The sequence below is a fragment of the Daphnia carinata genome, chromosome 10 (assembly GCF_022539665.2).
Source record: "Daphnia carinata strain CSIRO-1 chromosome 10, CSIRO_AGI_Dcar_HiC_V3, whole genome shotgun sequence".
NCBI lineage: Eukaryota > Metazoa > Arthropoda > Branchiopoda > Diplostraca > Daphniidae > Daphnia > Daphnia carinata.
The window spans coordinates 4,490,858-4,514,757 of record NC_081340.1 but is presented as its reverse complement, the minus strand read 5'-3'; the positions used below and the strand labels follow the sequence as shown (position 1 = coordinate 4,514,757).

General features: G+C 40.0%; 7 protein-coding genes and 1 long non-coding RNA gene across 18 annotated transcripts in view; 4 read left to right on the top strand and 4 right to left on the bottom strand.

Moving 5' to 3' along the window:
* The window catches only part of LOC132088384 (uncharacterized), a 62,336-nt gene extending 47,918 nt beyond the window's left edge, over positions 1–14,418 (top strand). Inside the window, exon 2 of the long non-coding RNA XR_009421922.1 lies at positions 14,360–14,418. This is a non-coding gene — a long non-coding RNA (uncharacterized LOC132088384). The remainder of the gene's footprint in view (positions 1–14,359) is intronic.
* LOC130703423 (uncharacterized) lies at positions 12–2,655 on the bottom strand. Of its 2 annotated transcripts, XM_057524920.2 has the most exons (4): positions 2,490–2,655; positions 1,154–1,360; positions 705–1,075; positions 12–628 (listed from the first exon to the last, which is right to left on the bottom strand). In XM_057524920.2, exons 2-4 carry the CDS (start codon positions 1,278–1,280, stop codon positions 470–472), a joined length of 657 nt encoding a protein of 218 aa, XP_057380903.1. In that variant the 5' UTR covers positions 1,281–1,360; positions 2,490–2,655; the 3' UTR covers positions 12–469. The 2 variants fall into 2 exon arrangements, with proteins under 2 accessions (XP_057380903.1, XP_057380901.1); XM_057524918.2 differs by lacking the exon at positions 2,490–2,655 and having other exon boundaries at positions 1,154–1,616.
* On the top strand, positions 3,127–4,962 carry LOC130703411 (FYVE, RhoGEF and PH domain-containing protein 3-like). Its single transcript, XM_057524904.2, has 6 exons — positions 3,127–3,354; positions 3,426–3,644; positions 3,715–4,048; positions 4,122–4,321; positions 4,387–4,827; positions 4,890–4,962. The coding sequence occupies exons 1-6, from the start codon at positions 3,220–3,222 to the stop codon at positions 4,953–4,955; spliced, it is 1,395 nt and encodes a 464-aa protein (XP_057380887.1). The 5' UTR covers positions 3,127–3,219; the 3' UTR covers positions 4,956–4,962.
* On the bottom strand, positions 4,995–8,149 carry LOC130703435 (hyccin-like). Of its 2 annotated transcripts, XM_057524935.2 has the most exons (8): positions 7,719–8,149; positions 7,522–7,656; positions 7,336–7,461; positions 7,054–7,271; positions 6,895–6,996; positions 6,672–6,737; positions 6,393–6,529; positions 4,995–6,332 (listed from the first exon to the last, which is right to left on the bottom strand). In XM_057524935.2, the coding sequence occupies exons 1-8, from the start codon at positions 7,857–7,859 to the stop codon at positions 5,824–5,826; spliced, it is 1,434 nt and encodes a 477-aa protein (XP_057380918.1). In that variant the 5' UTR covers positions 7,860–8,149; the 3' UTR covers positions 4,995–5,823. The 2 variants fall into 2 exon arrangements, with proteins under 2 accessions (XP_057380918.1, XP_059353208.1); XM_059497225.1 differs by lacking the exon at positions 6,672–6,737.
* Positions 8,279–14,418, top strand: LOC130703407 (glycerol-3-phosphate dehydrogenase, mitochondrial-like). 3 transcript variants are annotated; one of them, XM_057524898.2, is made up of 15 exons: positions 8,284–8,308; positions 8,386–8,634; positions 8,717–8,848; positions 8,911–9,079; positions 9,165–9,370; positions 9,439–9,493; positions 9,563–9,774; positions 9,839–10,129; positions 10,431–10,824; positions 10,897–10,940; positions 11,003–11,134; positions 11,200–11,283; positions 11,343–11,606; positions 11,745–11,855; positions 12,295–14,418. In XM_057524898.2, exons 3-15 carry the CDS (start codon positions 8,747–8,749, stop codon positions 12,430–12,432), a joined length of 2,202 nt encoding a protein of 733 aa, XP_057380881.1. In that variant the 5' UTR covers positions 8,284–8,308; positions 8,386–8,634; positions 8,717–8,746; the 3' UTR covers positions 12,433–14,418. The 3 variants fall into 3 exon arrangements, with proteins under 3 accessions (XP_057380883.1, XP_057380881.1, XP_059353205.1); XM_057524900.2 differs by lacking the exon at positions 11,745–11,855 and adding an exon at positions 12,064–12,162 and having other exon boundaries at positions 8,279–8,634; XM_059497222.1 differs by lacking the exons at positions 8,284–8,308; positions 8,386–8,634 and having other exon boundaries at positions 8,698–8,848.
* On the bottom strand, positions 13,796–16,338 carry LOC130703417 (cysteine and histidine-rich domain-containing protein 1-like). Of its 3 annotated transcripts, none has more exons than XM_057524909.2 (7): positions 16,214–16,338; positions 15,247–15,348; positions 15,078–15,184; positions 14,690–14,992; positions 14,443–14,616; positions 14,178–14,381; positions 13,796–14,112 (listed from the first exon to the last, which is right to left on the bottom strand). In XM_057524909.2, exons 1-7 carry the CDS (start codon positions 16,221–16,223, stop codon positions 13,912–13,914), a joined length of 1,101 nt encoding a protein of 366 aa, XP_057380892.1. In that variant the 5' UTR covers positions 16,224–16,338; the 3' UTR covers positions 13,796–13,911. The 3 variants fall into 3 exon arrangements, with proteins under 3 accessions (XP_057380892.1, XP_057380893.1, XP_059353209.1); XM_057524910.2 differs by lacking the exon at positions 16,214–16,338 and adding an exon at positions 15,468–15,585; XM_059497226.1 differs by lacking the exon at positions 16,214–16,338 and adding an exon at positions 15,475–15,564 and having other exon boundaries at positions 15,247–15,355.
* Positions 16,339–17,674: 1,336 nt separating this feature from the next.
* LOC130703406 (specificity protein transcription factor 3-like) lies at positions 17,675–21,538 on the top strand. 5 transcript variants are annotated; one of them, XM_059497218.1, is made up of 11 exons: positions 17,686–17,779; positions 17,849–18,242; positions 18,363–18,527; positions 18,595–18,735; positions 18,805–19,287; positions 19,359–19,722; positions 19,812–20,048; positions 20,196–20,481; positions 20,546–20,717; positions 20,787–20,903; positions 20,970–21,538. In XM_059497218.1, the coding sequence occupies exons 2-11, from the start codon at positions 18,144–18,146 to the stop codon at positions 21,177–21,179; spliced, it is 2,274 nt and encodes a 757-aa protein (XP_059353201.1). In that variant the 5' UTR covers positions 17,686–17,779; positions 17,849–18,143; the 3' UTR covers positions 21,180–21,538. The 5 variants fall into 5 exon arrangements, with proteins under 5 accessions (XP_059353203.1, XP_059353201.1, XP_059353202.1 ...); XM_059497219.1 differs by having other exon boundaries at positions 17,688–17,779; positions 20,211–20,481; positions 20,961–21,538; XM_057524896.2 differs by having other exon boundaries at positions 17,689–17,779; positions 20,961–21,538.
* A 33-nt stretch (positions 21,539–21,571) lies between these two features.
* LOC130703433 (protein transport protein Sec61 subunit beta-like) lies at positions 21,572–22,327 on the bottom strand. Its single transcript, XM_057524933.1, has 4 exons — positions 22,190–22,327; positions 22,010–22,113; positions 21,829–21,936; positions 21,572–21,758 (listed from the first exon to the last, which is right to left on the bottom strand). Exons 1-4 carry the CDS (start codon positions 22,190–22,192, stop codon positions 21,671–21,673), a joined length of 303 nt encoding a protein of 100 aa, XP_057380916.1. The 5' UTR covers positions 22,193–22,327; the 3' UTR covers positions 21,572–21,670.
* Positions 22,328–23,900: the final 1,573 nt, after the last annotated feature.

Sequence of the window (23,900 nt, the reverse complement as noted above, 5' to 3'; positions counted from 1 at the left end):
AAAAATATTGCTACAGATGAATTTTTGTAAATTTGATTCTTCAACTGAAAAATATTTTGCGCAAAAGAAAATATAAACTCAAAAATAAATCAACATTTTGTTTGTCAAGTGTTAGATCGAAAGAGAAATTTTTTGTTGAAAAGACAGCCCTTAAGACAAACAAATTTGTCGACGAAGGGGGGCAAAGGTGTTTGATGAAGATAATTTCGTGGTTGAATTATCGGCGGATTAGTTGAACGCGTTAGTCTGATTACGCGGTGACGTACACGCAGAAACACGCACACAGACAAGAGATCCACCATACAATGCAACTAACTGATAATTCATAAAAGGGACAAGACGAGGGGGAAATTTTGGTTTGGGCGAGGACGAAGAGGGCTGCTAGAATCCCTCGAATCAAGAGGACGTCAGTATTGTAGTAAACAATTAAAAGAAGCATGTGCCAAATAGAAGAAGAGAATAGGTTTCTTTAATATTGGTGGCTCTTGCGGTTGTTGTTGGATCCGCAAAGGCGGCTGCCAATCAATTGGCTGCGTCGGTTGTTGCGTCCCGCAGCAGCCATCATCGTCTTATTGCCCCGAAGCAAGTTCTTGCGTGACAACAAGTTCTTGTCCGCTTTTTGTTTCGCCTTCACGAACAGAAAAGGCAATTTCATCATCAGCCGTGCCTAATCTTTAGAAGAAAAAATAATAATGATTGCTTACAATTCGTGCGGAAGCGATTGTCGCCATTTGTTTCGCATCACTAGAAGCAGCGAGAACAGTTGACGCGGTTACGGGAGAGGCTGCCGGACGTACCATCGGTTCCGGGCTTGGCACAATGGCGATGGAAGAGCTAGTGCTCTCGTTATCCTCCATCAAGGCTTGGACGGGCTTCACTGATGCTTGTCCGTTGCTTTTCGGCCCCTTCCATCTGCGGGGCTTGGTCCCTTTGGGTTGACGGTTTCTACGTCCGTAACCCTTGTTTCTACCCAACGGTGGCTTCACAACAGCTTTCATTACTTCCTGTGTCACAATCCAGGATTCTTCCAGTCCCATGGCTGTTTCATCATCACAATCTACATCTCCAATAACTTCTAAATAGTTGAAATATTCAAAAGATTCAAAACTAAAAATAAAATTATTGGATTTGATTAGAATTGTAATTTTAATACCTTGAGTATCGACGAGGACCCAATCGTCTTCTGCGCCGTTATTACTGGTGCAATCCCCTACGGCGGCTCCTTCTAATGCTGCCTCATCGGCGGCCCCAAATAAGTAACTCTTCAGTTGGCTCAACATGATTGGGAAATTCTTCTAATTTTTCTTTCTGTAGAGATGTAGTTTGAACAGTGCAGGATTCACCAGGTAGCAACAAATGACTGGAGTAGAAGAACAAAACGCACAAGAATTAGATAAGTATGTTTATGTTCCGTATGTGACGTCATGTGTGACAGGTCTGGGCTGCCAAGAATTTCTCAAGGCTAAGGGGATTTTCGCAATTAAAACACACTCTGAGCTCCCACCACTAAGTAAATATAACTATTTCAAGATGTAAGCCTTCTTTGGGACGTACAGCAAACTCAGATGGACTAAAATTAGCACGACTCTCTGTCATGACGTTGTTGTTGACTAGCCAAAAAATGCGTCCTTTCTAACTTTCATGTTTGGAGCGCAGCACGAGCAGATGCGCAATGTTGGTAAACAAAAACCAGTTCAACTATCGATTTCTATCGAGAGTTTATGAATCGATAGTTGGAAAGCACAACAAAAGGGATGTGCGTATGAATTCGGAAACTGCGGACTAGAAATTCAAAGCACGACTCACCAGGTAGGCTCGAACCTTTCGGGATCTCGCAAATGACTAAACCGAGAAGAAAAGCTAGAGAAATAGGGAGAGGGGGTTTTGATCACGTGATGGCTGAATGTTGTTACGTTCCCAGCAGCGAAAAAGGTTATGACGAAGGCGGGGTCTGTATCAAAACACTTGGGAGACTTGCGTCAGCGTTGGTTTGTTTTCCAAAAAAACAACAACCAAAAAGCCCAACTGGCCGTCCCTATACACGGATACGCTTATGCTACGTGCTGCCACTTGAAAGTTCTGTTTTCGTTTGCATTTTCCCGAGCTCCATCTAAAAAATAAGCATCATACAAAAATAAAGGGGAGGAGCCAAAGTCAGGATGTCCTTTGTATACAGTGATCACGTGACCATTAAATGCCCGCCCAACCCTATAAAACCCATTCTCGGTGGGTTGTTGCTAGGCTCGCTGACTGGCATCGATTATTGGAAAATGTAACTCTTCATTTACTACCATGTTTATTTGGTTATCAATTCAGAAATATTTAATCGAGAAAATCAATGGACAAGTTGTTTCTTCTACACGTCACTAACAACTGGCTATAGGCGCCCTTCTACAAAAATATCAAATGGAGCCCTTTCGTCAAACTCTTTGTTGTGGGCGCACGAAAAAAAAAACAACCATGTAGATGAGGAAACAATTTTGTCTTACCGATCACTTTGTGGCAAAAAGAGCTGGCAGGCAAACTGGAACGTTATAATAATTTAATTTACAATACAATAATTATATACAATTTGAATGAAAGACGTTTTGGACACTTGCGCCTCTTTGTTTCTGTGTACGATTCTATCGTCGAATACGAAACTTGATCGACAACAGCACAGTGCTGTTGTCCACAACCAACTAAAGAGGATAGGGATAGGGTGGGATAGGGCGCGAGTCATTCTGCCCTCCTTTGTCGCTTTGTTCAAAACAGAAAAAAAAGGTTCCAGCGTGGAAGACTGAACTGCAGATAATTTGCCAAATTATTTATTTCAAGCGAAACTAAAAATATATGGATTTATTTTAAAATATCTATTGGCTTGCATTGCTAGTTTTCTTTGCATTACTGTCTTTTTTACAGAAAGCAAATATTTTGCTTTTTTTCGAAAAAACTATTTGTAGGAGGACTTTAATCGCTGATGAAAATCATGAAAGGTTGTTGAATAAACAATTTATGGACCATGTGTGCAAAGATGACAACGAAATATTTGCATTTTTTGCTATAATAGTTATGCAATGTTGTGATTCTAATTATAATTCCTTTGTGGAAACGGGTACAAAAAGTAAAAGCATATTTGGCAACGCCAAGATGGCGTCGTTCATTTGAATTTGAGTTCATCATCGGTGTTGGGGTAGTTAAACGGATTTGTGAATGTGGGCGACATAATATTGTAATGCAATGACTTCTTCTCCTTCTTCTGATAGAAATATGGACGAAAACAAGGAACGTAGATTACGTTTAAGAAAAAATGTTCTGGAAGAAATTATAAGTTCAGAAGAATCTTACATAAAGCAATTGGATATGCTACTTAATGTAAGCATGAATAGTTCTCACAAATTGCATTTACTTTCTTCTAATTATTTTGTTCATTTTTGCACATCAAGGGTTTCGTCCGTCCTGTTCGTGATAAAAACACAATACCAAAACAAAATTTCTCTGCTATATTTGGTGACATTGAACCTCTTTATTCATTAAACATTGTGTTACATGAAGAGTTGCGTCAATCAGAAAATGTTGGATCTGCTTTCTTTAAAATAGCACCATATCTCAAACTATACTCTACATATGCTCATGATTATGAACTTGCCACCCGTTCCCTACAGGTTTAATAGAATGAAACAAATGGTGATTATTTTATGTAACAAAATTTCTGAAAAAAAAAAATTCTAACAGGCCTTGAGAAAATCCAACAAAGCATTTGAAGCATTTGTTAGCCAACAAGAACGCTTACCCAATATTTCTAGGAAACTGGAAGCTTTGCTAATAGTGCCAATTCAGCGTGTTCCCAGATACCGGCTACTCCTCACTGAATTGATTGCCCATACTGATCAAACAGAAGAAGAGTACACTATACTGAATGCTGCACTTAAGCAAATTGAAGCTGTTGCCCATCACATCAATGAACAGATTCGCGAACAGGAAAACGTGCAAAGAATGATTCGAATACAACGTTCACTAGCACAAGGAAACCCTAAAATAATCACCCCCGGTCGGCGATTGATTAAAGGTACATTTGAATTTGTGCTTCAAACTATTGATCGTGTGCTCAAAATTTTGTACTATCTGATTTTGGTTTTTAGAAGGAAGTTTGAGGAAAGTTTCGGCTGATAGTGAATCCGCCCATCACAGATATTTTATCCTCTTCAATGACATGTTGCTGTATTGTAGAGTTCGTTCCCCTGGTAGTGAAATTTACCATAAAGGTTCTCTAATCTGTAACTGTGTCCTGCCACTTCGTCATTGTAAAGCAGAAGCCGTAGTAGGAGATGGATTGTTCAGAGTAACAAAATACTTAAATTCTTAATTTTCTTCATTTATGATTATATGATTTCTTTACAATTTAAGGTGACTTGCAGAGACGAATGTCTTCTGCTTTGTTCGGATACCGCTGAAGAAGGCAAAAAATGGGTTGAAACTATAAATGCCGCCGTCCAGCAGTTGGAAGCCAACTTTAGAACGCTTAGAAAGGAGAGCAGCAGCCGACGACCAATAAAGAAGCGTCAACTGCACCAAAAAGACAGCTTAATGCGGAAATTCCACCAAAAGAAACTTACACTAACAGACCAAAATACCTGTTCCCCAAATGCTTTTGAGGTGCAAGTGCTTAGGTCCGAAAACATCGATTCTCACTCTCCTCGTCAAAACTCTACCAGCAAGTCGCCACGCATTATCAAGTTACCCAAATGGCCGGAGTCATGTTCCGGGTCGCCTTCGTTCACTTATTCTCCTCGCAAACTTTTGGCATTTGTGTCTCCATCGTCACCACATTCTTCGCCAGTTCATGAGGTAATATTATTTTCTTAGTCTACTCTTTCATAATACTGTATTATTATTATTTTTTGTTATAGGCACCACCAGTATTTAATTTCTGTTCTCCGCCTATCCAAACAGATTTTACGTTTAATACAGATTAAGATAGCCGCGTTGATATAACAATTGTGCAAATGAATCAGTTGCTCTGTACAGTAATCTATTTTGCACACATCTGCAGGTACAAACAGTTACTTTAAAAAGGGAGGGTTGGCTGTACTTCCTTGCATCCATCAAAGGAGATTTCTTTTTAAAAGAACGTGTACACGTGAGTGCGATAAATAACATCGATATTCTACTATGATCTGAAGAGCTCTAAAGGAAAAGATAACGATAACAAGGAGATGGCAGAAAATGAAAAGCCAAGGATAGCCAAAAGGTTTTACTTAAAGATGCCCCTTCAACACGAAATGGAAAAAGTACCCTCACTTTTTTCTCAAAAATTACTGATGGAAATTTCGATTTCTGCAAGAAATTTTTTTGATGTGCTATCTGCCACGAATATTAAAGGGAATTATTAATGGAACTAACACACCTCCAATCTACACTAGATGCAAAAAATTTCTTGCGTCAAATTTTTTGCCCTTAAAAATGGCCTAAAGCTACGCATGAATCCCGCGGCAATTTTCATGGGCAAATGCTGAACGCTCTTTGATCTTCTACATGCTGGCTTACAAGCTACTGAGGTAAATCTGAGATGAAGACGGGCTAATGGCACGCACATCTGTAACTGGAACACAGAAGACGCCAGGCGCCATTGAAAAAGGCCAAAGAACAACAAGAAATTGGGAGGAAATGGAGGAGAAATAGGAAGAAAGCAAAAGCAGATAATTCTTGATTTAGTGGCTGGTCCTTGAACTTTTTCAGCGCCCACCTGGCTTCGTGCCGATGGTCACTGTGTGGAATGAAAGTTCTTGTTTCACGTCAGTTTGACTGTTCCCCCTTCCCACACTAGAAGTAAGCTCGAGGTATTTACACCTGGGTTCCGTTAAATTCACTGCTGCGCCGACGCAATTCAGCTTCTTCTTTGGTTTCGCAATCGCTGTTTCGGTCTGATGGATTGGAAACAACACCGTTGCTTTCAGTCAAATGGGGATGGTGGCTAGACCCATCTAAGATGACACCGACGTTATTATTGGGTTTATTCCTTGCAGGCTTTGGTTTGCTCTTCTTTTTGACCAATTCCGATAAACGGAAACTGCTTTTGCCACCACCTCCACCACTCGGTTCATCATTTTCTTCCGTTATTGAAACTAGGTGAACCGGTATGGACGATTGGTTTAGAGGCAATGCCGATGATGATGTGTTAGCAGCTGCAGCTGCTGCTGCGGCCGCAGCCGCCTCGGCTACTTGCGCAATTGTAATGTCATCTGGCAGTTTCTTGGTTCGGAATGATGCATTAGTTATCATGGACTTCCACATGGCTCGCGCAGAACCACCGTTTGCACCGCTACTCATTAGCTGTGGCGAGCTATGCTCACCTAATTCAGGACATTATAATTTATTTAAGAAGTTTAAAAAAAAGTTTTGTGCAGACATACCTTTTATACTAAGATGCGATGAATCGGCCATAGCTGCACTAACCAACATTGGTGCAGCCATTAGTTCCATTTCAACACGACGTTGCACAGCCTCGAGGGTTTGCCTGGCTGCGCTCGCAAGATCCTCATCCTCCATGCTAAAGACAACAAATGAAAAAAACAATGCTTTAAAACCACTTACTTCCGAGACGTTTACAACAAGTAAAAATGTACATAAATACATTATACAAGTAATAAATAAAATTAAAAGAAAAAAAACATAAATAAGTAAGTGCAAACCTAGCGACCGGTGCTGGTGGAGGAGAATGCAATCGAACATATGTGTCGTTGATTATGGGTAATGGACTGCAATTCCAACCAAGGCAAGAACAGAAAACGCACAAATGATTAAAAAAGAAACAATAATAATTAAATAAAAAGAAACGCATAAACTTATTTTGAAGCCATGCAAAAAAGAAAAAGGCTGTCTCGTTTTTCAACGAGGACTAAAATTATTATTTACGTCAGTGAGTAAATTAGATGGAGCATTTCAACCAACAAGTTCGAAGACAGCGGGATTCGCGGAGAGCCTTCAGAATTACGAGTGTAGCCTTGAGCTACCAACCTGAAATTTACTTGAGATATAATCTTTTGACTCACAAGTAAACTCAAAATATTTTACCGACGAAAGGCCATGCAAGTTTCTGACAATGTGCTCCTCAAATACATGGATAGGTAGTTGGAATAAATGCGTAGTAAGGCTGCCATAGCGGGAAGGCGGTTCTCGGCGTTGAAGCTGTGCAAGTGTGGATGGGGACCAAATTTGACAGTAATTCGGTTGGTTGGATCAAGTCTCTTTAAAGCTGATTCTGTCAGTGAAGATGATGCTATTGCTGATGTCTGCAATTGAGAATAGGTTAACTGGCAAATAGAACTCTGAAAAGATTTATTATTTTGTGATTACATCATGATAGACTGAAGGCTGTGCAATGTTTGGTATCCTAAAGGAATGGGTTTTGGGATTCTGGGCTTCTTCTCCAGCTTCCAAATTATAAATTGCCAACAATAATGTTTGCATACTTCCAGCATCCTGCTAGCAATATTAGTAAATCAGTTTCTTCAATAAACATTTACTATTTATAATACCCACTTTTTTCTCTCCTTGTGCAATTGCACTTAAATAAGAATAAATTAGACTAGGGACAAATTGTAATGAAAACACTTTCGATTCCATATTGTTTTCTCTGTAGAATCCAAATAGACGGAGACATAAAATGTTGAATAGCTATAATTAAATACAAAAAATCTTATAATACTCTAATCAATCATCAAATATATTGTCTTTACATCTTTATTGCTTTTCCATTCTTCAATCAGGCTGTAGATTGCTTCAATCATGTCACAATTGGATGACAAAGATTTGTTCCACACATCATTCTGTGTGTCTTTAAGCCACTCACTAATAAAGAGACGCATATCTTCATCCATTCTGATAAAATAAATTTTTTATTTATGGTTTTTCACAAACAGATAGTACCTAGAAGACGTTTCTTCCCTACACCTTTTGAAGACACATGAAACAAAAACTGTCTAATAAGAAGCTGTGCCTAACTATGGAGCTTTCAGTATGTGATAATGTTTTGTTATCAGGAAAACGATCATAGATTTCACATCTTATTAACACGGCTTTTTGACATATCCTGCAGTCTACATTGAACACATCTCAATCGAGTATAACGTCGGCTGTAGTATGAAAATAAAAAAAAAATTAGCAAAAAGACTTTTGGGGTAGCGAAAGAATTGAGAGAAGCTCCTTCTAACTAGTTACGCGGATTGTTCCATTTCTTTTTCTTTTAAGCTTCTAGCTCGGCAGCTCGGCTTGTCTGCTGTCGACTCCCAGTCTCAGCTCAGGTCCACCTCCCACGTGATTACAGGGTGTATGACTTTCTTGACCTTGGCGCCTTTTTTTCCAATTTAGATTTTCCCTTCTAGCTTCTAACCGTTTTTTTGCTAGGCATGGAATAAACCGGTTTTCGCTAATTTCTGGGTTTTTGTTATGTGTCACGAGAGACTCCGCCTATCTGTTTATTGCATCACATGTCTGCTAGTCTTCTGGGTAAAAGGAAGTCGATTCCTTTATTTTATGTGAAGTACAGTTGTCAGCTTCTTGCTGTGACAACCTGTGACCGTCCTGCTCACCGAGCTTTCTATTTTTAAACCAAAGCCGGTATCTAAATTGGACGTCCCACTCAAAGCTGCAAAGGTATAATTTTTCTTGTTTTATTACATAATTTGTCATACACAACCATTCAGTCATTAGATTAAGAATGGATATTTTTAAACAGGTGCAAATTCTAAAATTTTAATCACTTGCAATGGCTGCAAGGCGCATTAAGAAACTTGCTGCTGGTGGAATTGCCTTGGGTGGAACTGTTGCTCTTGCATCATGGGTTTTTGGAGATGATAACCACACTAAGGTATTGCATCTGTAGTTATAGGAGTTCAATTTTCATAATCGTCAATGTCTTTCTCATCATAGAAACAATTTGGTCATGTCTTAGCTGCTGACAATTTGAAATCAAGGCCAACTAAGCCTTTACCAACTAGAAGCGAACAGCTTAAAGCACTTGAAGATGAAGTCTATGATGTCTTAGTTATAGGTGGAGGAGCAACAGGAGCAGGATGTGCTTTGGATTCAGTGTCACGGGGTATGAATACTTAGATAAAACAAATACCACTTTACCTCAAGCAGGCTACAGTAATGTATGGTATTTCTAATTCAATATCTATCAGGTCTAAAAACAGCATTAGTTGAACTGGATGATTTCAGTTCAGGGACGAGTAGCAGAAGCACGAAGCTGCTACATGGCGGTGTACGCTACCTCCAAAAAGCAATTTTCAATTTAGATATTGAACAGTATAAGATGGTCAAAGAAGCCCTTCACGAACGAGCGAATCTCTTAGAAATCGCCCCTCATCTCTCCTACCCTCTTCCTATTGTAAATTATAAAGTTTTTACTGAAGTTCTAATGGATAAATTATTAATGCATTACTTTATTTTATCTAGATGTTACCAGTTTATACTTGGTGGCAAATTCCTTATTACTGGTCTGGAATAAAAAGTATTCATGTAAAACATATTTTTCTTCCTGATACTAATTTATTTTTATTTCTGTTGTGTTCCTCAATAGTGTACGATTTAGTTGCCGGAACAAAGTGCATTAAAAGCTCCTACGTACTAAGCAAAGAGAAGGCTATCGAACTTTTCCCAATGCTTCGAAAAGACAAACTTTGTGGGGCAATTGTTTACTATGATGGTCAACACAATGACGCTCGTATGAACATAGCCATCGCTTTAACTGCCGCTCGTCTCGGAGCTACCGTTGCAAATCACGTGAAAGTGGTAAGAATCAATGATAATTTGGCTATTCTAAATCTAGGTTAATCACACACCTGAATCTTAACAGTTGAGTCTAACGAAAAATAAAGATAGCGAAGGCCAAGAAAAAATCTCCGGTGCACATGTACGTGACGAGATTACCGGCAAAGAATGGGACGTCCGAGCAAAATGTGTCATCAATGCTACGGGTCCCTTCACGGATTCCATCAGGGAAATGGATCAACAGACAGTGAACAAAATATGCGCACCCTCCGCAGGTGTTCATATCGTGTTGCCGGATTACTATAGCCCAGCCAGTATGGGCTTACTTGATCCCTCCACTTCGGATGGACGTGTAATTTTCTTTTTGCCGTGGCAGGTACTACTAAGAAAGTTTTGCAAACATTATTCGATTCGTGGTATGGCGTGGATAAATTGCTTGGATACATTGAAAAGCAAAAGCCGCAATTTTAATTTTAAAACGCAAAAGCAACGTGAACTTCCATATTCGGGGAATATCTTACAAATTTTTGCCCAGTATTTATAAGCAATATTGACGAAAACAAGTTACCGGTTTGTTGCTTTTCAGTGGATCAAAAGTAACTGTTAAAATGTCAAGGTTCCCGTTAAGTGATCTTGAACTGCTGTTAAATTCAAAGTACTTCACTAATCTGTATTAGGGTTTGACTATCGCTGGAACAACTGATACCCCCTGTGAAGTGACTCACCATCCAAGTCCGACAGAAGACGATATCGAGTTCATCCTCGGTGAAATCCGATCGTACTTAAGTCCGGATATTGAAGTTCGCCGTGGTGACGTCCTGTCGGCCTGGAGTGGGATCCGTCCTTTAGTATCAGATCCAAATAAACCAAACTCTCAGTCGCTGGTCAGAAACCATATCGTGCACGTGAGTGATAGTGGACTCGTAACAATCGCTGGAGGTAAATGGACTACGTACCGCTCCATGGCTATGGAAACGCTCGATGCAGCGGTCAAGAAGTGCAATTTGCCAGCTCTTCGAGAATCTGCCACTGACGGACTCCTTCTTGAGGGCGCTCATGGATGGACACCAAGTAAAGTCTTATGCTAAATTAAAAATTTTAATTAATGAAATTAAGTTTAATTCCTTTGGTGCTATCCAATAGCCATGTTTATCAGACTAGTGCAAGATTTTGGATTGGAGAGCGAGGTATATTGTACACTACAAATTAATAACGAAAAATTAAATAATATATTTATTAATTATTTTAGGTAGCCAAACATTTGTCGGAAACTTACGGAGACCGAGCCTTCTCTGTTGCCAAACTGGCTGCATTGACTGGCAAACGGTGGCCGATTGTCGGAAAGAGATTACATGAAGAATTTCCTTATATCGATGCCGAAGTGAGTAGAAATTACTTCTTACCTTTTGCTAAGGTAGTAATAAAAAAATATCTTTTCAATTCTAGGTCAGATATGCCGTTAGGGAATATGCATGCACTGCCATAGATGTGATTGCTCGTCGTCTTCGCCTAGCCTTCCTAAATGTTCAGGTAAGAAGTGAAGCCAACTTTTAATGTATCATACTTGATAGAGTATTTTCTTGATCTAGGCGGCCGAAGAAGCCCTTCCAAGTATTATTTCCATTATGGCTGAAGAACTGAAATGGTCCGACGCTGAACAGAAACGACAGTACGCAGAAGCGGTTAAATTCCTTAAGGAAGAAATGGGACAACAAGTTAACAGACAAAGCCGAGACAAAATCCCAATCAACTTGTCACGAGAAGAAATCTCAAATTACATCAAACGTTTCCAGGCGCTCGACAAGGAAAAGAAGGGTTACATCTCTATCAACGATATTCGCCGAGGGCTCAAGGTACACGACATTTCATCTAAATTTCACGATTTTTTCTTACTCGGTATCTCCAACCTGATTCGATCAGTTTGGGGCGGTAGCCTAGACGACGGAACGTTGATAGAATCTAAAAATTCGAAAATTGTTTTACATCACAAGACAGGGGATCTAATTCGCAATCATGAGATTTCGGGAGAGGAAATCCATGCAGCTCTGAATAAAGTCGATCTGCGATTGAATGGTCAAACTGATCTTTCCGAGTTCATACAGGTTTCTAAAAAATTCAAGTTAGACAACGGGTCGAAACAGCTAGCTTGTTGCTTACCTTCTTCATTTCATTTATTTTATTTTTTGTACCACATCTTCGTTAAATAAGCTCCTGTAGTTGGAAGTGTTCCACGTCGTACGCTTTTCGTGGTGAGGTTATTAACCTACTGTGTTTGTCCTTCTGATTTGGTCTCTCTTTCGATGGTGGCAGCGTCAAGGTGAAATCATTTCGGGTACTCAGATGCACGAGATTCTTCGAGAGGTGGACGTTAACTCGAACGGCGTAGTCGAGCTGGATGAATTCCTTCAGGTGGATTTTAACTATTAAAAGGCTTTACTAATCTACCACACTTACACTCATGCCCTCAGCCTGCTTGACCCATAGAATATTTTTTTTTTCTTTCCTCGTGATGAATAATTTAACACCATTGTTGAATTACAGCTAATGGCCTGTATCAAATCTGGTCGCGTAACGAACTCACGTTTTGACCAGTTGGCACAAGAAGCTCAGAAAAACGCTGAAGAGGAAGAAGCAAAAAGGAAAGCTATACCAGTGGACCGCAGTGGAGGAGGAGTCTAAAAAATCTCTCTTTAATTTATAGTTTAAGGTGTTGTGTGGCCATGGCTAAGCAGCACACCTTTTAAAACAAATTCCCCTTTTTTTAAATCCTTAAACTCATTGGTTATTTAGTCGTTTTTTTGTTAGTATCCATGTTTACATTGCATTTACACATTTTATCCCTTTATCGTAATGATCAAAACCCAACGGGATAAAATGGCTGAAACCCAGAGTTATTTACCATCCGTCAATTCGAACAAAGCCAAAGTATTTCGTCCGTCTATTCTTTCGGATGGTTGTGCAAAAAAAAAAAATTATTTACTTAAAATTAATTCACATTGGTGTTATCCTCATAGTCTGCACAGTGAGATCCGTAATGCGTACAGTATCCTCCACAAAAAAGAGGCACCCCCCGGTCGCCAAAAATAAAATAATATATTACTAGCGCTAGATGGCATTTATTTTTTGCAACATATAAACAAAAAAAGCATGCGTTTTTTTTTGTTTGTTTGTTTTGACGGCAAAATTCCAGACGGTTTGCCGATTTCCGATGTTTTTTGTAATTTTGCTTCGAGCAAAATAAAGAAAACTGAAAATTTGAGAAGTCTGGAGAAAGGCACACATCGCTCCGTTCCGTTCCGACAACGGAAAATTTGGAAAAAAAAAGTGAGTTTGGGAAAAGGTTACGATTCAGACAATGTGTGCCTTTCTCCAGACTTCTCAAATTTTCAGTTTTCTTTATTTTGCTCGAAGCAAAATTACAAAAAACATCGGAAATCGGCAAACCGTCTGGAATTTTGCCGTCAAAACAAACAAACAAAAAAAAACGCATGCTTTTTTTGTTTATATGTTGCAAAAAATAAATGCCATCTAGCGCTAGTAATATATTATTTTATTTTTGGCGACCGGGGGGTGCCTCTTTTTTCTGGAGGATACTGTACATCTTTTAAGGTCTCAATAATCGTTTCTGACACTTATACTGTAGGTTCCTAGCAATTTTATTCAGTGTAGTTAAAGTGTTTGCTTGTTTTTGTATTTCTCTTTCTATAGTAATAAATAGACATTTGTGGAAGAAGCTGCATCCTGGGGCTCAACAAACCAGTAAGTGTATTGCTTGTAGAACTTTTAGTTGCACTTCGATTCGTTAGCCTAGTAGCATTGCACTTTAGCCGTGAAGCATTCTGTTGGTGAATAACTACTTTCAGGCGTGACTTGTGATCGATTAAGGTTTCCCTCTTTTGTTTTTAATGCTCACCCAAGGGCTCATCATCTGGCTTTATTTTCAAGTAGCATTCCCAGTTTATCCAGAAATTCCAAACCCATGTACAATCATGTTCTGTAACATTCAATGCAACACTTAGATAGTTTCAAATCAATACTGTATTATTTATTATTCTGATTTGTTTCGCACTCAATACGGAGCACAGAATAACCTCGAATACGCGGCATTCTTTGACAAAGTTTAATTTTTTATGTTTAACACGATCCAAGTAAATAATGTTATAGATCACTTAGATCCAACACATCGACTTTGGGCATGTTTTCCTCTTTATCTACTTTTTGCACCGCACCTGGTTGCGCTACCAAAGGTTCTTGACGAGGTACTTCCAGCTTGTTCCATGACATAGGTTCGGCTTTCTTCAGTTTGATTTCAACTTTGCTCGGTGTGTAGGTAACGCTACTGCTCACAGTGTCGATAATCTAGCAAATGCAGCATAAAGCTGTAATTATACAGCTTAATAATGCAGAAATGCCTAAATACTTACTCCTCGCAGCTCAATATCGGAGTTATAAGAAGGTCCTCCAGTAAGCGAATGAATTTTGACGCGTAAGCGAACAGGATTCACTTCGACATAGGTCAAAGTTTCGTTACTAGGGTCGGGTTTTTTGCAGTAAATGTTTACTATGACATGCGTCCCAGTTTGCATCCAATCTTGCCGACATTGAGCTGATTTCTTGATTAGCTCCTCCTATGGCATTGGAATACAGCTGTAAGTTTCGAAGTTTTCTGAAATTTTCTATCTCTATTACTTTCTCAGTTTTCCAATCGTGTGTTCCAGTCTCACAGCCTTCCTGGTTCAGGAAAGCTTGAAAGTCACTTGTGCGTCGAGTACAACAAGTCCAATACTTAAGACCTTCATGGAAGATGGGCACACCAGGATGAAACAAACATGGTGAATCGTTACTGGACTCATTTTGGTATGTCTAGAGTAGATTGGTGTGTTGAAATCGATAAGTAATGACATTCGAATTACCATATAAATTAAAGTACGATTACCTGCTGACAACCTCCATTCTTGCAACTAGCGCCTATTCTGATACTATCAGAAAACGAGTTATTTATGGCCGTTTGAGACGAATTGTCAGTGGGTTTACTTTTTTCCAGTTCTTGTTGAAGACTAGCACTAACTGAGTATTGCAGTTTGATTAGAGGAGAGTCAAATGGTGGTCTCAGCAAAGTCGATGGTTTTAATGGTTCAGGAGCTTTATATTCAATGATTTCACTTGCTTTTGATTTATCTACTTCAGGCTTCTCTGCTTCTACGGGTTTCTCACTGTTGTGGGGTGACCTGGAGCATCCCTGTTGGAACCAAGTTGCAATTCAAGTCAATTAAATTTTTTACCTGAATAGCTATCGAATATTTTTAATTCTTGTTTGTTGTTACTTTAATGTTAAGAAATTCAGTAAAATCTGTGCATTTTTTCTTGCAGCAAGACCACCCTTTATAAGCATCATGGAAAAAGGGGGCACCAGGGTGGTGAAGGCAAACCTCTGTTTAAAAAAAAGAAAATATTTAATAGCAGTAAACATTTTATGAAAATTTTTATGAATACCATCGCCATTGTCTTCTGGGTCAAATCTCTGTCCACATCCTCGGTTATAGCACAGCAAGGAGCCTTTCGATGTCATTTCCGAACGAGTTTTGGATTCAATACCTGGTATGTGATAACAAAACTTTTGAAAGATTTTCTTATTCGAGTGATTTGTACACACATAAACTTCGCTTATAAAAAAAATCTTCGAAACGAAGTAAAAAGAATAATTGCAAGATTACCTCCCAGTAAAATAAGAATTAACGAATAATCAATGAATTGGCGTTTAATACACAAAAATAACCTACAAAGTTCAAAAAGCGATATATTGAAACGGCAGTACAAATTGGAATCAGACGACCTACGATCATGCGAATTGTATATGAAATAAGAGACACCTAGTGGTAGCCAAAGGCGATTTGCTCTAGAATGATCTAGATGGCTATTTTTTTTTTAATCGCTCAATTGCTTCACTTAAAAAAACTAGGAAGGTTATTTTAATGGCTAAATTAGTCAGGGTTATGTAATGCCTGATATGCAATAGTTACTGTGGTTAAACTGTTGACCGAGCTTGTGTAAATAATCATGTAAAGGACATTTTTCTAATAACAAACCACATTTTTAGCTCGCAGAATTTCAAAATTTCTTTTCAATCGGTGTTTTCTATAGAAAATGAAAACGAAGAAAAAAAAATAAAGCAGAAATAGTTTGGATAAAAAATTTGCGATTTGACAACGTCGCAGAAAATGGAAGTGGTATCGGCGCTAGTTGATGCGCTTCATTTTCTTTCTGACCAGAGCGAGACTTGAATTTCATCAAAAAATTATTTTGACGTCAAAGTCAAAGCTTTTACAACTAGGTTTCCTATACACCTATCATACCAGAAAGTTCTTTCAAACTAGCTCGCGAAAAGGTATCAGGCAATTCAAGTTATTTAGACCTTCTGTCGATCAGGTTTCACGACAATTCGCCTCGATTTTGTTCTTACCAGCCTGCATTAGGGTTAGGAGAGCATAGCAGAGCAGTAGGCGGGCAACCTAATCTGACCGCACTCGGAAGTGAAAAGAGAAGACGATGGTGATGGTGAAAGGAATGCACAAGAAAGATAGATAATGACAGGGGAGGAGAGAGTCGAATAGAAAGTGGGTGGGGTCGTGTGGTGCCGTCGTACTCGTTTCCCCATTCCACCGCCAAGAGAGGCAAGACTGAAGTAGAAAGACTAGTACCGTTCGCCCTCTTTCCTCTCCGTGACCCAGCCCATCCGCCCTCTTTCTTTTTTTCCATCGGGGACAGTCGGAAGCAGCTTGGTTGGTCTGGCATCTCGCAACACACCCTTCGGCCGCCTTTCTACATTTCCACCTCCCCGTCAGAGGTCGGCGACGAAAAGAAAATTCTGTCAGCAGACAACCTCTCGCTATAGAAGAGAAAAAGCAACACGCCTTCTCAGGAAATAGTTATGTTCCAAGCAAGTCAAATGCATTAGTAAATACTTCTCTCCCTCTCGGTTTAGCCACTTGGTTTGCCGTCATATCTCCAAAGTAAAATACTGAAGAATGCTTTTCGAGCACCTTTTCAGTAAACCTAATTAAGGACTTATGTCACAGGTCTCTGATTAAAAAAAAATTAAACAGGAGGACAAACAAACAACCAGGTCATGGGTCGTTGGCCGTTAGCTTTCCTTGATTTCCACTACCCATTCACTCAGGTGTCCCCATGACTGCTTTTGCCCTTATTATGTTCGACTGTCTAATGGAACAGGAATCGTGCTGAGTGAAATCTTGTTTATTCGGAATTGAATCGTCGTATTTACATATGTGCGTGTGTATGTCCGCATGTATGCAGCGCGCGCTACAATGTACTTTTCTTTTGATCCCCACCCGGTTCTGAGACACAACGGGCAGCTGTCTACTGGCCGAGCTAGACAGGGCCAATGAACGCGGGTTTCAACCCCCAAAGCTTCCCGCGGGGAGGCCTTCGTTTCACCCTCCTCCCACCCATTTCCTCCTTCTCCCTCCCTCGCAGCTCGAAACCGTTATAGTGCTTGAGGAATACAGGCCTGGCCACTACTAGTCTAGGTAATGAGTTTTATTGTAATCCCAGGTTACCGCTAGATGGCTCTTTTTCATCATTGAATTTTATTTCTTTATTTTTTTGCTTATGATGTGCCAAGTATAAAACAATCCTGAGAGCTTCGTTATGGTCCGAAGAAACTACTATATTGATCAGGATTTCTTTTTTGAAGTTCAACATATATCATTTCTTCATTTTATTGTTGGAGAGATAGGACAAGCTGGGTTTACCTAACAGGCCTTTTCCATCTATTTAGCATTGACAAGGCTGTACCAGAAAGTGAAGGGGGAGCAAACTCAGCACTCACATCTCCGCCCTTTGTTACGCCCATACGCATCGAGTCTTCGCCTCTTTTTTCCGTGCCAAAACAGTTTTCTAGCCCTGTTCAGTTTTCACCGGGAAAAAGAAAAAAAAAAAAGGCAACGTTCATACAGCTGGATCAAATCAAATCGTAAGCCCTAGTTGCATCTTTTCTCTGATTTAGGTGAGCTGTCCCAGTGATCATTGTTTTTACTGTGTGCCATATACATAGCGCTGTGTGTGCGTCGTCTAGCTGTTTCTAAGGCAGGGATCAGGGCGAGGCCAAACTTCCAGCGGCGTCCCTCCCTTTTTCCTCCCTCTCCTCCCCTTGATTTTTCCACCCTCTTTCAATGTTTGGGAGGCTGTTCACCTTTCTGATTCTGCACAAACTGAAGGATTCTACTATAGAGAAACTGTTGAACGACTTTGCACGTGGATTTATGCTGTCACCTCTGTGATACAAAACATCTTCCCTTATTGACAACAACAGAAGGCTCGGTTGATCGCTTTTTTGGTGTCCTAGTTTTTGTGACCTGTCAATTCTCTTTATGGCGGGATGTTTTACATCCATGGTCCAAGTCCAACCTGTCATGGCCACAACAGCACCTTCCAAAGTCAAGCGTGAGACACAATCCACTGATGATGAGGTGTTTAATAACTTAAAAAGAAATAGTTAATGCTGGCATTTAAGTACAGTGCTTTCGTTATGATTGTTTTTGGCCATCTTGTGTCTTCTTTCAATACTGATTCTTTTTTCTTGTTTTTAGGAGCGTACAGAAGTGTTGTCACTCTCCGTGACGGCAAAGAAGAAGAGGAAAGTGGGTGGTGCCGGAGAAGCCAAAGGGGGGGCACCTCCCCCCACCCTGATGAAGGCCACTAACCTGCAGGGCCAAGTGCTCACTCCGGCCCAACTTCAGAGTCTACTACAACAAGTATACTAATTACAGAACAAGTGTAGTTACCTATAATTCAAATTGTATGATTCATAAATGTTCCCAGGCAGGTGTTTCTAATGGAGAAATTCAACAAAATGGCACACTTGCTACAAACACCCAAGGCGCACAGGGTCAGGCTAAAACTGTCAGTGTTAGCCCCTCCAACATTCTTTCCTTGCAAGGACTGCAAGGGCAGATCATACAGGTTTGTTACATTACGTTACACAGACATATTTCCCATATTCAAGTTGTATTCTGAAACTGTATTGCTCAGACTGCACAGGGTACACAGTTGTTGACATCCGGCTCAAACAACAACACTTCAACTGGAGGTGTATCATACAGTATGTCACCTGCCTTCCAGACAGTTACCATTGACGGTCAAGAGGCAATCTTCATCCCAACAGGAGGAGGGGGGCAACAGGTGCAGCTAGGCCACAGTCAGGCACTTTTGACATCCAACGGTCAAATCATCCGTGCCCCTAATAATCAGGCACAGTCATTGCCGTTCACGCTACAAAATGTGGGTGTTCAGTCAGGATCCCAAGGGGTTACAGTCCGAACAGCCGGTGGTATGCAGCAAGTTCTACAGTTACCAATGCAACAAACAGCCACCATTTCCGTGCAAGTGCCAGTGTCCACTGCGAACGGACAAACAGTTTACCAAACTTTACAACTTCCTGTTCAAATGATTTCTAGCGGCATTCCTGGCCTGATGCAATCCGGCACCCAAATGCAAGTTTTGTCTTCTTTGCAGGTACCGAGTAGCTCGTAAAATTCGAAGATTGTAGAAGCTTTAGCGATTTTTTCTCCTCCATCAATTGGCAGGTACCTCAGCAGCAGCAATATGCGCAAATAATTAATGCTAATGGGCAGATCCAGACAGTGCAAATAGCTAATCTGTCACAAATGGGCACTACTACATTGTTGAGTCCCGGGGGTCAACAACAACAGCAGCAACAGCAACAAACGACGGTGACTAATAACTCAAATAGCAGCACTAACACTTCAGGAGCATCAACTGTCACAATAACCCAATCAAACGATGGCGCTCTTCAAATCAGTACTGTTGAGAATAACGGAGCTAGCGCAGGTAGTAATAACCAGTCGACCAACCCAAATGCCAATGCGCAACAACAACAACAGCAGCAGCAGCAGCTTCAAAATGTATCGCAGCAGATAACGATTGCTGGTATTTTAAATTTAATTTACGATTACTGATGGGTTTTTTGTTGACGGACGGAATGCATTTATATGGTTATTATCATTCATTCGACTCAGGGCTGTCTGGAGGTAGCAACCAACTTACGATGATTCCAGCATCGAGTCTTTCAGGCTTGACTAGAATGCAGACTGGCTCAAATTTGTTGCAAGCTTTTCCCATTCAGAATATCCCCGGACTCGGAAACGTCCAAGTGATACCAGCATCAAGCCTCCAAGCCCTTACAGGCCAGCAGACTTTATCGACTGTATCCCAGCAGTCACAGCCGGTTCTTCCACCAGGAACTCAAATAATAGGTTAATATAAAATATTTACATAATCCTAATAGTGTCTAGGGTAAAGGCTAAAAGGCATGAAAGTTAATGGGAAATTATTATAATTTTTTTTATTTGCCAATCGCATGAGAAAAATCCACTTTAACGAACAAAACAAAAACTTTGCAGCTGCTTCATCCTTAGGTCAGCAGCTTCAGCAAGATCCGAATGACCCTACGAAATGGCAGGTTGTGACCACGGGCACACCCCAGGCTACACAACTAGTAACTGTGGCTCCCGCCGCGACCACCTCCAGTGGGCAACTTTCATCCCCTACACCGGCCGAGGGAACGATGGAGGTGGTAATGACTACTGATTCTTCCGCCCCTGCAGCCAATAGCTCAAGTCCAGCTAAACCTCGTCTTCGTCGTGTAGCATGCACTTGTCCGAATTGCAAAGATGGTGAAGGGAAACAGTACGTATTATTAAATGTTTCTATTATGCAGAAAATTTAATCTTATCTTCGATATTATTCGAAGGGTTGGAGAAAACAAGCGTAAAATTCATATCTGTCACCATCAAGGCTGTGGAAAGGTGTACGGCAAGACGTCTCATTTGCGCGCCCATTTGCGGTGGCACTCAGGCGATCGACCTTTTGTTTGCTCGTGGTATTATTGTGGTAAACGATTTACCAGATCCGACGAACTTCAGGTAGAATTCAATCTCGCCCTTATGATGATTTTTCGACTCACGAAAACCGCCATTTTCCTGTTGATATAGAGACACAGACGAACTCACACTGGAGAAAAGCGCTTTCAATGTCCAGAGTGCGGTAAGCGATTTATGCGAAGTGACCACCTTTCGAAGCACATCAAGACTCATTCGAAATTACGTGGGGTAGGCTCATTTATTTAGTATGATGATGCATTTGATTTTCATTTTCATTGCCTAAAGCATGTACAGGCGGACGTTTCGGTAGACGGCGCTACCCAGATTGTTTTTGCGGAACCGCTGGAGGAGGGGGAAGACGGCCGAGAAGAAGAGGAAGAAGATGCTGAGGGTGAAGATGGTGAGGACGGGGGATCATCGGATGGGGAGGAGAAAATGCTCATCATCCCTGGCGACGCCGTCGATGCTTCAGCGGTTGGTAATGAGTCTCAAATCGACGGTTAGAGGAACCAATTGTATGTAGCATTCCCCTCATTATGTCTCCTCCACCAAAGTCCAATTGCTCTGTTTGTATGTTTGCATTGTCTTTGTGATTATTCATTCGCTTTAGAGTGGTAATAGGGAGTGGGAGCAAGAGCTTTAATTCATAACTAACATCTGGCGAATTATAACACAAATTCAAATAAAAGAGACGATTGCTCTCAATTTATCTCCCTTGTATGTTTCAAACAAACTTTTAAATGGTCATTAACTCTTTGCATACTTTCACTTGAGTATTACCATTTACCCAATGTTTGTAAACAAAATGCCTTATTCATAATTTTTAGACTTGGAAATGAAAATAAAAGTTGAACAGTTAGGATTACCCTTCATGTGTTAAAGTTCAATCATTGACATTATATGGGAAATAAATTTGTATTCTCAACCCAGACAGAGAATCAACAGTGGAATGGTGACCAGCCAGTTAGAACTCTTCACGGGTCCTTTAAACAGTCTTAAGATCGGGTATATTTACCCCAAATATGCAACAAGAAAACAGAAGCAATGAAAAGGAGTGACATGACCAGAACAGGAACAGGTCCCCTGTTAAGTAAAAACCAATACAATAAAATTACCATTAGGTAAACCTAAAACCTAGCAGATTAATACTTACACTTTTACTCCGGGAGAGTCATCAGTGTAGAATTTCCACATGCCACCAGAGCTGGTGCCTCCTGCACGTGAACGGGTAGCTGTAGTAGTGCTGCTGCTAGTGGTTTTCCTGTATAGAAATATTTTATTGAAGCTTCAGGAAATAACAACACTTTGCATGTGTTTTTTGTTTGCATGTGTACCTTTGTCTAACAGTGCTTCCCGATCCGGCTCTTGGGCCTGAGCCACCGGAGTTTGGTGAACGGCCTCCAGCACCAACTGAAGTAGCACTTGCCGGGGCAGACGGCTGTAAAATTGTGAAATACAATATGGAATCAGAAACGTAACAATCTAAAAATGAAAATAAGAAAGTTACCGCTTACCATTTTGATTTGTTCCAAGTAGTCCTGTTCTACAAACAACCTCACTAACACCGTAGCTGGCTTGTATCTAAATTGTTAAACTTCCAACGTTGCTGCTGCAATACTGCGTTTGGCGGCTGTAGCTGTCAACGTCACCAGTAAAACTGCTGCCACCTAACGGCTAAATTGCAACTAACAGATGTAAAATTGGTTACGATATGTCATAACCAGAATGCGTTCTGTATGTTTTATTATTGGTTATTGGTTTTCATGCCATTTAAACATATGTATAAATTTTTTCATACATTACCAAAAATTTAACGCCGTTTGACCCAATCCTTTTCTTACGAACCTCGGCTCTTTCTTTTGCTAATTGTTTTCAGAGATCCTACATCGCCATCTAGTAATAATCCACCATGCAGTAATTAAGGCCCCACCGGCAAACAAAATATCGCAATATTTTCAAAATTGAACACTGATTTCGATTAAGTCATTGGTTTTCTTGTTAAACCAGCAATTTTACTTTTAAACTATCTGGTACAACACAATCATCCTACCAGCGCCACCTAGTTTCCCCAGTGCACTTCTTCACGTTAGAGCTCCGTGGAATTCACGGGGTGAAAGATTTTACTTCAATGAATGCAATAAAGAAAACATATTGAAGTTGTAGCAAAAATTTTTCTTGAGTGATTTTTCTTGAATATCTATTCAATAAGGAAAGCATGACAGGTAAATGCTATAGTTAACAATTATATGCTTTACTTGCATAAATTTTTGAATGTGAGACATTCAAAGGTATGACAAATGTGGAAGCCATGTTGGTGATGTAGATTTGGTACTTACATTTCCTCATCTTGGTTATTTCTAGGCAGTAAGAACTATTTTGCCAAAATTTTGCTAGACATGCTCATTTTACCTTTTCAAGGATGAGATGAGAAAAGTTTGCTGTGTAAAATTAAGGAACCCTAAACAAAAGTGGCCAAGCTTCCACCACTGTCTGTTCGAAAACCTTCATACATTTGATCAGGGAAACATACTGTTTTGTCTTATTTCTTGACCCACCATTGAATTGCGGCAAAAGTCAATTTGAGAACCAAGAGAATAATTCTCTTTAAAAAAAATGAGAATTTTTTTGTATCAACACCTAATTTCTGTTAGTTCAGAATTCAGAGGTGCTAGCTGTTTCTGTTGATAACTCTCCAATTGGCTCGGGTTAAAAAATCAATATATTTTATCTGTTATTGCATAATTACAGAAAGGATTCACCATCCAGGCTGTCTGGAAACTCTGACATCAAGCTCCCTGTTACATAGAGATCTGAGGATTCTCAATCAGCATTGTAGATGTTACATCTGGTAATGTTTTTTTTTTACAGAGTTTGTTTAGCATTCTAATATTAATAATTCATATGTTATATTAGGTAAAACATACATTTAAAAAAATCAAATTTCTTTGGACAAAGGTTTTGGCTAGTGTGATCAACATCCATCTTCTCATTGTGTTTCAGAAGCTATCTTGCTTTCCTGGTTTCAATAAGAAAAGTCATTGGAGTGACAGTATGATATTGTCTTCCTGGTGAAGTATGTCTTCACGTGCTGATGCATGAGTAGAGCTTTCTTGAATTTGTTGCTGGACAGGAGAGGTTTGCAACATAATGCTGCATTCAAATAACAACTGAACAGTCATGTCCAAAAGTGGGCCTAAAGGATCTTACGTACATACTTCCCAAATA